This window comes from Salmo salar, chromosome ssa15 (assembly GCF_905237065.1).
Source record: "Salmo salar chromosome ssa15, Ssal_v3.1, whole genome shotgun sequence".
NCBI classification, from domain to species: Eukaryota; Metazoa; Chordata; class Actinopteri; order Salmoniformes; family Salmonidae; genus Salmo; species Salmo salar.
Window position 1 is genome coordinate 103574230 of NC_059456.1, and position 12651 is coordinate 103586880.

Sequence of the window (12651 nt, forward strand, 5' to 3'; positions counted from 1 at the left end):
CCAATGTAAGACCTTTAAACCGGTCAACGTTCACAAGGCCGCACGGCCAGACGGATTACCAGGACGTGTACTCCGAGCAGGTGCTGACCAACTGGCAAGGGTCTTCACTGACATTTTCAACCTGTCCGTGGCCGAGTCTGTAAAACCAACATGTTTTAAGCAGACCACCATAGTCCCTGTGCCCAAGAACACCAAGGTAACCTGCCTAAATGACTACCGACCCGTAGCACTCACGTCTGTAGCCATGAAGTGCTTTGAAAGGCTTGTCATGGCTCACATCAACACCATTATCCCAGAAACCCTAGACCCACTCCAATTTGCATACCACCCCAACAGATCCACAGATGACGCAATCTCTCTTGTACTCCACACTGCCCTTTCCCACCAGGACAAAAGGAACACCTACGTGAGAATGCTATTCATTGACTATAGCTCAGCGTTCAACACCAAAGTGCCCTCAAAGCTCATCACTAAGCTAAGGACACTGGAACTAAACACCTCCCTCTGCAACTGGATCCTGGACTTCCTGACGGCCGCCCCCAGGTGGTAAGGGTAGGTAACATCTGCCACGCTGATCCTCAACACCCTCAGTTCCCTCCTGTACTCCCTGTTCACCCATGACTGCATGGCCAAGCACAACTCCAACACCATCATTACATTTGCTGAGGACATAAGTTGTAGGCCTGATCACCGACAACGATGAGACAGCTTATAGGGAGGAGGTCAGAGACCTGGCAGTGTGGTGCCAGGTTTACAACCTCTCCCTCAACGTGATCAAGACAAAGGAGATGATTCTGGACAACAGGAAAAGGATGGCCGAGCACTCACCCATTCTCATCGACGGGGCTGTAGTGGAGCAGGTTGAGAGCTTCAAGTTCCTTGGTGTCCACATCAACAACAAACTAGAATGGTCCAAACACACGAAGACAGTCGTGAAGAGGGCACGACAAAGCCTATTCCCCCTCAGGAGACTGAAAAGATTTGGCATGGGTCCTCAGATCCTCAATGTTCTACAGTTGTACGAGAGCATCCTGAATGGTTGCATCACCGCCTGGTATGGCAACTGCTCGGCCTCTGACAGCAAGGCATTTCAGAGGGTAGTGCGTACGGCCCAGTAAATCACTACGGCCAAGCTTCCTGCCATCCAGGACCTCTATACCAGCCCGTGGCAGAGGAAGGTCCTAAAAATTGTCAAAGACTCCAGCCACCCTAGTCATAGACTGTTCTCTCTGCTACCGCACGGCAAGCAGTACCGGAGCGCCAAGTCTAGGTCCAAGAGGCTTCTAAACAGCTTCTACCCCCAAGCCATAAGACTGCTGAACAGCTAATCAAATGGCTACCTAGACTATTTGCATTGACCCCCCCACCCCAATTTCTACGCTGCTGCTACTCTTTTTATTATCTATGCATAGTCACTTTACCTATATGTGCATATTATCCCAATCACATTGACTAACCTGTGCCCCTGTACATTGAATCTGTTCTGGTACTCCCTGTATATAGTCCCGTTACTGTTATTTTATTGTTGCTTTTTAAGTTTGTTTTTTTTATTTTATTTTGTTTTGTTACTTCAGTTTCTTTTAGTAAATACTTTCTTAACAGGTATTTGTCTTAACTGCATGGCTAAGGGCTTGTCAGAATTTCACTATTCGGCGCATGTGAAAAATGAAATTTGATTTGATTTGGATACGTCACTTATAGAGCTTCTGAATAATGAAATACTTGTATAACAATGACATCAGACAAGTATGTGTTTATAGTGCCTTCAGAAAGTATTCATACTCCTTGACTTATTCCACATTTTGTTTTTACAGCCTAAATTCAAAACGGATAAAATAAAATTATAATCTCACCCATCTACACACAATACTCCATCATGAGAAAGTGAAAAGATGTTTGTAGACATTTTTTGAACTGTATTGACAATGAAATACAGAAATATCTCATTTACATAAGTAGTCACACCCCTTGAGTAAATACTTGTTAGAATCACCTTCGGTGGTGAATACAGCTGTGAGTCTTTCTGGGTAAGTCTCTAAGAGCTTTGCACTCCTGGATTGTACAATATGTGCACGTTATAATTATTTTTAAATTCTTCAACCTCAGTCAAATTGATAACTGCTAGACAGCCATTTTCATGTCTTATCATAGATCAACTCTTGCCATAGATTTTCAAGCAGATTTAAGTCAAAACTGTAACTAGGCCACTCAGGAACATTCAATGTCGTCGTGATAAGCAACTCCTGTGTTTATTTGGCGTTGTGTTTTAGGTTGTTGTCCTGCTGAAAGGTGAATTTGTCTCGCAGTTTCTGTTGGAAAGCAGACTGAACCAGGTTTTCATTGAGGATTTTGCCTGTGCTTGGCTCTATTCTGTTTATTTTTATCCTAAACTCCCTAGACCTTGCCGCTGACAACCATACCCATAACATGATGCAGCCACCACTATGCTTGAAAATATGAAGAGTGGTACTCAGTGATGTTGGATTTGCCCCAAACATAACACTTCGTATTGAGGACATAAAGTTAATTTCTTTGCCACAAGACATTTCACCTTTTATTAATTTGTTAACATTTCTAAAAACATGATTCCACTTTGACATTATGGGGTATTGTGATGTCATTATGGGGTATTGTGATGTCATTATGGGGTATTGTGTGTAAGCCAGTGGCACAAAATCTCAATTTAATCCATTTTAAAGTCAGGCTGGAAAGTCAATGGGTGTGAATACTTTCTGGAGGCACTGTATGTGTTTATAGTGCTTATGGTACACTACATGACCAAAAGTATGTGGACACTTGCTCTTCAAACATCTCATTCCAAAATGATGTGCATTAATATGGAGTTGGTCCTCCCTTTGCTGCTATTACAGCCTCCACTCTTCTGGGAAGGCTTTCCACTAGATGTTGGAACATTGCTCCGGGGACTTGCTTCCATTCAGCCACAAGCATTTGTGAGGTCGGGCACTGATGTTGAGCGATTAGGCCTGGCTTGCAGTCGGCGTTCCAATTCACCTCAAAGGTGTTCAATGGGGTTGAGGTCAGGGCTCTGTGTAGGCCAGTCAAGTTCTTCCAAACCAATCTCAACAAACCATTTCGGTAATTTCCTCGCTTTGTGCACGGGGACATTGTCCTTCTGAAACAGGAAAGGGCCTTCCCCAAACTGTTGCCACAAAGTTGGAAGCACAGAATCCTGTAGAATGTCATTGTATGCTGTAGTGTTATGGTTTCCCTTCACTGGAACTAAGGGACCTAGCCCAAACCATGAAAAACAGCCCCAGACCATTATTTATCCTCCACCAAACTTTACAGTTGGCACTATGCATTCCTGGCATCCGGAAAACCCAGATTTGTCCGTCAGACTGCCAGATGGTGAAGCGTGAATCATTACTCCAGAGAACGCATTTCCACTGCTCCAGAGTCCAATGGCGGCGAGTTTTACACCACTCCAGCCAACGCTTGGCATTGAGCATGGTGATATTAGGCTTGTACGCGGCTGCTCTGCCATGGAAACCCATTTCATGAAGCTCCTAGCGAACCGTTATTGTGCTGACATTGTTTCCAGAGACAGTTTGGAACTCGGTAGTGATTGTTGCAACCGAGGACAGACGCGCTACGCACTTCAGTCCTCGGCGTTCCCGTTCTGTGAGCTTGTGTGGCCTACCACTTCACGGCTGAGCCGTTGTTGCTCATAGACGTTTCCACTTTACAATAACAGCACTTACAGTTGACAGGGGCACCTGTAACAGTGCAGAAATTTGCCAAACTGACTTTTTGGAAAGGTGGCATCCTATGATGTTGAGTCACTGAGCTCTTCAGTACGGGCCATTCTACTACCAATGTTTGTCTATGGAGATTGCATGGCTGTGTGCTCGATTTTTATATACCTATCAGCAACGGGTGTGGCTGAAATAGCCAAATCCACTAACTTGACAGGGTATCCACATACGTATGTCTGTATATATATATATATATATAGTATGTTTATAGTGCTTGTGTGTTGCCCAGTAAAACAAATGTCCTTTGCTTTTGTGTCTTGTGTTTCAGGGGGAAGTGTAACATTGCCCATTTCTCCGACATCTTTGCTGCCAGGGAGTTCAAAGCTCGCATCGACTCCTTTTTCTACATCCTGGGATACAACCCAGAAACCAGGTAAGACTGTCTCTGACTGTTGGTTCTGATACAACCCAGAGACCAGGTAAGACTGTCTCTGACTGTTGGTTCTGATATAACCCAGAGACCAGATAAGACTGTCTCTATTGGTTCTGATACAACCCAGAGACCAGATAAGACTGTCTCTGACTGTTGGTTCTGATACAACCCAGAAACCAGATAAGACTGTCTCTGACTATTGGTTCTGATCCAACCCAGAAACCAGGTAAGACTGTCTCTGACTGTTGGTTCTGATCCAACCCAGAAACCAGATAAGACTGTCTCTGACTGTTGGTTCTGATACAACCCAGAGACCAGATAAGACTGTCTCTGACTGTTGGTTCTGATACAACCCAGAGACCAGGTAAGACTGAGTTGGTATGAATGTGACTAGTAATACCAAGGTTGTGAGTTCAGCTCCCTCAGGGATCACATGCTGCAAGTCGCTTTGTATTACATTACATTTACATTTAGTCATTACATTTACATTTAGTATTAAAGTGTCTGCTAAGAGTTAAAGGCCCCATGTAGCTGTTTTTATATCAATATCAAATCATTTCTGGGTAAAAATGATGTACCTTTTTAGCAACAAAAAAAATATTTCTCAAGCAAGAATTTTGCTAGCACTTTCTGGGAGGGGTCTGAGTGCAGAGGGGAAAACTGGTAAAATGACCAACAAGTGAACTGATCTACTGTCAACGCATCTGTTAAAATAAGGGTTCAATTTATAAATAAATGGGGGGAAAAAATGCTTAAAATCACCACATAAGGTCATAGATCAGGGATCATCAACTAGATCATGGGGATGATTTTATTCTTCAGCTGATGGTCAGGGGGCCAGAACATAATTACAAATCATTTGTGGACTACTAGAAGACCAAACAGATATCATATTTTACTAAAACATATAAACATTTCAAACCTTGCTTACAGTTGTATACAATCACATTGTATTATGCGTGGGAATACTTGGGAAACAGATTTCCAAAATGAAAATGACTCGGAACTGTTTTCCTGGTGTTTTGTGTCCAACAATGAAAATTCTCAAGAATTATTATTTATTTATTTGCTCTGAAAACTTGGGGGTTGGGGGTGCAAAATAAAACCACGCCGTGGGTCATATTCAGACCGCGTGCCGCAATTTGGGAACCCTGCCATAGAAGCTTAAACGCTTGGTGTGTGCATAGAGCTGCTGCTAACTGCTGTTATCCTGGTATGGCTCCAGGCACTGATTACAGCTAAACGCTGTATGATGCTGAATGCAAAATAGTCTTAAATCTGTAAACACAATGTGTTATTTATGGCTGGTATTTTATTAGGATCCCCCATTAGCCGCTGCAAAAACATCAGCTACTCTTCCTGGGGTCCACATGAAACATGACATAATACATACATATAAAACGTCACACACAGCCTCCATATCAATACATACACACATTATATTAATGTCAGATATAAAAACAGCCATTAGCATGATCAGAGGTAGATTTACTATATTATTCATACATTATAAAATGATGAATGTTACTTTATTTACATTAACATAATAATGATGTATGTTAAATTAACCTAACTTTTGAAGACATTTCCATATAGTTAACTGCAGCTTTGTGATAAATGTTATGGTAATAACATTGTAATATTCTGGAAATATTCTAAATACAACCTGCCCTTTTCCATGTTATAAATAACACAGCTTGTGATCAAACTTAACATTTTACTAGGAATGAACTCTTCCTGGAAATGCTTTGGCCTACATCTCAAAAGGAGTCATGCAATGTTCAGGTAGCTTAATTAAATAAAAAATAAAATATTTAACCTTTATGTAACTAGACAAGTCAGTTATCAAATTATTATTTACAATGACGGCCTACCGGGGAACAGCGGGTTTAACTGCCTTGTTCAGGGGCAGAACAACAGATTTGTACCTTGTCAGCTCAGGGATTTGATCCAGCAACCTTTCGGTTACTGGCCCAACGCTCTAACCACTAGGCTACCTGTCTCTAACCACTAGGCTACCTGTCTCTAACCACTAGGATACCTGTCTCTAACCACTATGCTACCTGTCTCTAACCACTAGGCTACCTGTCTCTAACCACTAGGCTACCTGCTCTAACCACTAGGCTACCTCACCTAACCACTAGGCTACCTCCCCTAACCACTAGGCTACCTGCCTCTAACCACTAGGCTACCTGTCTCTAACCACTAGGCTACCTCCTCTAACCACTAGGCTACCTGTCTCTAACCACTAGGATACCTGCCTCTAACCACTAAGCTACCTGTCTCTAACCACTAGGATACCTCCTCTAACCACTAGGCTACCTGCTCTAACCACTAGGATACCTGTCTCTAACCACTAGGATACCTGTCTCTAACCACTAGGATACCTCCTCTAACCACTAGGATACCTGTCTCTAACCACTAGGATACCTGTCTCTAACCACTAGGCTACCTGTCTCTAACCACTAGGATACCTCCTCTAACCACTAGGCTACCTGCTCTAACCACTAGGATACCTGTCTCTAACCACTAGGCTACCTGTCTCTAACCACTAGGATACCTGTCTCTAACCACTAGGCTACCTGTCTCTAACCACTAGGCTACCTGTCTCTAACCACTAGGCTACCTGTCTCTAACCACTAGACTACCTCCTCTAACCACTAGGCTACCTGCTCTAACCACTAGGCTACCTGTCTCTAACCACTAGGCTACCTCCTCTAACCACTAGGCTACCTGTCTCTAACCACTAGACTACCTCCTCTAACCACTAGGCTACCTGTCTCTAACCACTAGGCTACCTCCTCTAACCACTAGGCCACCTGCCTCTAACCACTAGGCTACCTGCCTCTAACCACTAGGCTACCTGTCTCTAACCACTAGGCTACCTGTCTCTAAACACTAGGATACCTCCTCTAACCACTAGGCTACCTGCCTCTAACCACTAGGCTACCTGTCTCTAACCACTAGGCTACCTGTCTCTAACCACTAGGCTACCTGTCTCTAACCACTAGGCTACCTGCCTCTAACCACTAGGATACCTGCCTCTAACCACTAGGCTACCTGTCTCTAACCACTAGGCTACCTGTCTCTAACCACTAGGCTACCTGTCTCTAACCACTAGGCTACCTGTCTCTAACCACTAGGCTACCTGCCTCTAACCACTAGGCTACCTGCCTCTAACCACTAGGCTACCTGTCTCTAACCACTAGGCTACCTGTCTCTAACCACTAGGCTACCTGTCTCTAACCACTAGGCTACCTCCTCTAACCACTAGGCTACCTCCTCTAACCACTATGCTACCTGTCTCTAACCACTAGGATACCTGTCTCTAACCACTAGGCTACCTGTCTCTAACCACTAGGCTACCTCCTCTAACCACTAGGCTACCTCCTCTAACCACTAGGCTACCTGTCTCTAACCACTAGGCTACCTCCTCTAACCACTAGGCTACCTCCTCTAACCACTAGGCTACCTGTCTCTAACCACTAGGCTACCTGTCTCTAACCACTAGGCTACCTGTCTCTAACCACTAGGATACCTGTCTCTAACCACTAGGCTACCTCCTCTAACCACTAGGCTACCTCCTCTAACCACTAGGCTACCTGTCTCTAACCACTAGGCTACCTGTCTCTAACCACTAGGCTACCTGTCTCTAACCACTAGGCTACCTGTCTCTAACCACTAGGCTACCTGTCTCTAACCACTAGACTACCTGTCTCTAACCACTAGGATACCTGTCTCTAACCACTAGGATACCTGTCTCTAACCACTAGGCTTAATCCCTAAAAGTCTCAGGTATTGGTGTCAGGGTTTAAATCTTTTCATAGCCTACAGATTATACTGACGTTTGCTTTAGCCCATAAGGTCTGTGTCATGCACTGTAACCACACACACACACACACACACACACGTCGTCTGGCACCCCCCGGGGTAGGCCGTCATTGTAAATAAGGATTTGTTCTTAACTGACTTGCCTAGTTAAATAAAATAAATGATATATATAAAGTAACAATATACAGTATGTACCCATACTTAGCTACACTGTAGTGTACACTTTATCGCCTGTGTGCTCCTTTTGTGTTGGGAATCAGGCTATACAATGTAGCAACTGCATGGCTGGTATCTAGAAAATCCAGATCAGTAGCTGTGTTACCACTGTGTTTCCTACCACCGCTGTTAGTCTGGAACCCCCTAGTTCAGAGCCAGGGCCCCAGTGTACCCTGCCCCCTCCCTCTCCTACCCAGCTCTGCTTGTTTGGTATGCTGAGCGTTGTGTCTGTTGTCTGCAGCTTGTAGTCCCATTCCAATGGCCTTGTTTATTATACACCAGACATGCATACGAGAGGGCTTCTTGATTCCGTATCCTGTCTGTACGCGTGTGTGTAAGGTGTTAACACATGCTCAGTTGTTTGTGTGTGTGTGTGGTAGAAACGGGAGCTAGGCAAGGCTGAGGTCACAGCACAAGCTCAGTGGGAACTAGGAGACTGGAACCAAGCGCTTTGCGTGGTCCTCCATTTTGAGCACCTAGAAATAGGTGGGAAGAAACACCGTGAGTTGATTCACAAACGACCACTACACTTCTAGACAAAACTGTCAACGTCCGGCCGTTAAGAGATCGGTGTCAGAAATGGACGACTTGTTCGCCCCGCGGAGGTAGGTTGATAAATATATTAACATGTTACCGTTTTAATAATTCCGTGATTAGTTTTCCGAGACAATCGGAGTAACGTTAGTAGCTACTACTCGGAATGAATTTCACTATACACCGAGTGTCATTTGTCACAGATATCGTAAGAATATGCGTATCTGATCATAGTTTAATTTAGCGGTTTACTATCCGTGCACGGTGCATATCCCTGCCAATCTTACATTGCGTGAAGGTTAATCGCGAGCCGAACGTGCTATGTTGTAACAATTCGGTATACGTAACGGTACATGACGGCGAAGCACTACCCTTTGTAACCCATATGAGCAAGCTAACTTTTTCTCCCTTATTTTGTGTTGCCATAGGAGATATAAGAACAGAAGCAAGGCTTGTGCGGACTCCATTTTGCAGTACCCTACTCTCTCTCTCTCTGTGTGTGTGTGTGTGTGTGTTTACAATCGAGCCGACATGGCAGCCCTGAGAAGCTTTGTGCATTCTCTCTCTCTCTTCCTCTCTCTCTCTCTCTCCTCTCTCTCTCTCTCTCTGTCGCTGCCTGAGAAATATGATCATGTTAAAACCAAATAGTGCTGTAGGAGACTGAGTGTGGCTGATTAGACAAGCTGACCATTTGTGTAATATTATGACAGTTTACAGTCGTGCCAGGATTGGAGGGAATAGATTTGTGGGGCGGGGTTTGTGCTGATTGCTGTGGTGTAAAGTTCCACCATGCTGGATTGTTTTGGTTCACAAAGCACAGTCAAATTTACCTGTTTGCTCTTTATATATATATATATATATATATCATTTTCTATTTTAGACCACGTGAAATATGTTGATCCGCAATTCCTGTTGTACAGGACTTGGCTATAGAAGTTTTAGTTTTTATTTAACCGTTATTTAACTAGATGTAGATGTTCTTACAATACAAAATATACACAGATTTGAGACACTTTTTCCAAGACTGTTGGATAGCTACATTTAATATTTATGCATATTCAGAGTCCAGTATAATAGTATACCATTTAAAATATCAGATATTACTTTCCTAGAATATTACTCATGACTTGCATAAGGAAATGTACCCTAATCCCTTACATATTTTTAATAAATGGATTGATAAATAAATGGGTTCATTTAAAGTGTACACTTTTCAACTCATTGATTCCTCCCTTCTCCAAATATAACATTTATAGAATTCAACTAAATGTATATTGTCTCAAAACAAAGTACTTATGGTTCATTGGTCCCTCACCTGCCTTCCTTACTATGTCCTGTCAGACTGCCCAGTAACCCAGTGTGGGGGATTTAGTCACTCACCTGTCTTCCTTACTATGTCCTGTCAGACTGCCCAGTAACCCAGTGTGGGGGATTTAGTCACTCACCTGCCTTCCTTACTATGTCCTGTCAGACTGCCCAGTAACCCAGTGTGGGGGATTTAGTCACTCACCTGCCTTCCTTACTATGTCCTGTCAGACTGCCCAGTAACCCAGTGTGGGGGATTTAGTCACTCACCTGCCTTCCTTACTATGTCCTGTCAGACTGCCCAGTAACCCAGTGTGGGGGATTTAGTCACTCACCTGCCTTCCTTACTATGTCCTGTCAGACTGCCCAGTAACCCAGTGTGGGGGATTTAGTCACTCACCTGCCTTCCTTACTATGTCCTGTCAGACTGCCCAGTAACCCAGTGTGGGGGATTTAGTCACTCACCTGTCTTCCTTACTATGTCCTGTCAGACTGCCCAGTAACCCAGTGTGGGGGATTTAGTCACTCACCTGCCTTCCTTACTATGTCCTGTCAGACTGCCCAGTAACCCAGTGTGGGGGATTTAGTCCCTCACCTGCCTTCCTTACTATGTCCTGTCAGACTGCCCAGTAACCCAGTGTGGGGGATTTAGTCACTCACCTGCCTTCCTTACTATGTCCTGTCAGACTGCCCAGTAACCCAGTTGGTCTTACACCAAAGATCTTTTTTTTTTTTTTAAAGGTTTACACACCTTCATGCTGTTGCACACCTCTAATATAACGTTGTAGGCGTGTAATTATATTGTATGGCCTGGTTGACTTCTTAAAATGTTTGTTAACGCTACATGTAAGGGATAGTCGACGAGGGGCTATGAGTTCTATAGAAAATAATAAACGTCATGGAAGGTGTGTTGCATGGAGTTGCATTATTTTCCAGAGAACAGCATAGAGTCCCGAGTGTATTATCCCTTTTATACCATGGATATACTTTAACAAATTTACCACTACAAATGTGTTCAACATCCACTGAAGTTGCTAGCAAGTATTCTAGATAGTTACAGTAGTTGTTTTGGTAACCAAACAGACTTGCTAGTTTAGCTAACCAAACCATCAGTCCTTGCTTGCTATTATGAAAATCGAATGCCAATAATGTTTTAAATTTGACATTTGCATTCAAAAGCAGCTCGAACATAGACTGTAAGAAGGAACTATAGCCATTGAATTCTACAGTGTTGATTGACTGTGTTTTTTAGGGAAATAATGCACACTCTAGAATGCCTTTCAAGCCAATCAGAAAAGAGTTTTCAACAATGCCATGGTATCCACCTCATTTTCAATGGGCACCGCCAAACAACGGAAGTGGTGGATTCGACTTCCGCTTTACTTCCCTACTGCAGTGCGCTGGTGGCAAACTTGCCATAGTAAATTATTTGAAGGAGTCAATTTCTAGATATTAAGGTCAAGTAAGTGTAATTTTTATATTTATTTAATTCAATTTTGCTAACGTTAGCTACACCTACTAGTAGGCTAGTTCTGTTGTGATAATAACCTTAGCTAGACCTACTAGTAGTCTAGTTCTGTTGTGATAATAACATTAGCTAGACCTACTAGTAGGCTAGTTCTGTTGTGATAAAAACATTAGCTAGACCTACTAGTAGACTAGTTCTGTTGTGATAATAACATTAGCTAGACCTACTAGTAGGCTAGTTCTGTTGTGATAATAACATTAGCTAGACCTACTAGTAGTCTAGTTCTGTTGTGATAATAACGTTAGCTAGACCTACTAGTAGACTAGTTCTGTTGTGATAATAACGTTAGCTAGACCTACTAGTAGTCTAGTTCTGTTGTGATAATAACTTTAGCTAGACCTACTAGTAGTCTAGTTCTGTTGTGATAATAACATTAGCTAGACCTACTAGTAGGATAGTAATGTTGTGATAATAACATTAGCTAGACCTACTAGTAGGCTAGTTCTGTTGTGATAATAACATTAGCTAGACCTACTAGTAGGATAGTAATGTTGTGATAAAAACATTAGCTAGACCTACTAGTAGGCTAGTTCTGTTGTGATAATAACATTAGCTAGACCTACTAGTAGGCTAGTTCTGTTGTGATAATAACATTAGCTAGACCTACTAGTAGGCTAGTTCTGTTGTGATAAAAACATTAGCTAGACCTACTAGTAGACTAGTTCTGTTGTGATAATAACATTAGCTAGACCTACTAGTAGGCTAGTTCTGTTGTGATAATAACATTAGCTAGACCTACTAGTAGTCTAGTTCTGTTGTGATAATAACGTTAGCTAGACCTACTAGTAGACTAGTTCTGTTGTGATAATAACGTTAGCTAGACCTACTAGTAGTCTAGTTCTGTTGTGATAATAACATTAGCTAGACCTACTAGTAGGATAGTAATGTTGTAATAATAACATTAGCTAGACCTACTAGTAGGCTAGTTCTGTTGTGATAATAACATTAGCTAGACCTACTAGTAGACTAGTTCTGTTGTGATAATAACATTAGCTAGACCTACTAGTAGGCTAGTTCTGTTGTGATAATAACATTAGCTAGACCTACTAGTAGACTAGTTCTGTTGTGATAATAACATTAGCTAGACC

The 12651-nt window shown here is 42.7% G+C and overlaps 1 protein-coding gene across 1 annotated transcript in view; it reads left to right on the plus strand.

Moving 5' to 3' along the window:
* Nucleotides 1–12651, plus strand: part of rerea (arginine-glutamic acid dipeptide (RE) repeats a) — a 387734-nt gene that overhangs the window by 267577 nt on the left and 107506 nt on the right. The window contains 1 exon segment of the mRNA XM_045696470.1: nt 4045–4149. Within this exon segment, the coding sequence (XP_045552426.1) occupies nt 4045–4149 (105 nt within the window).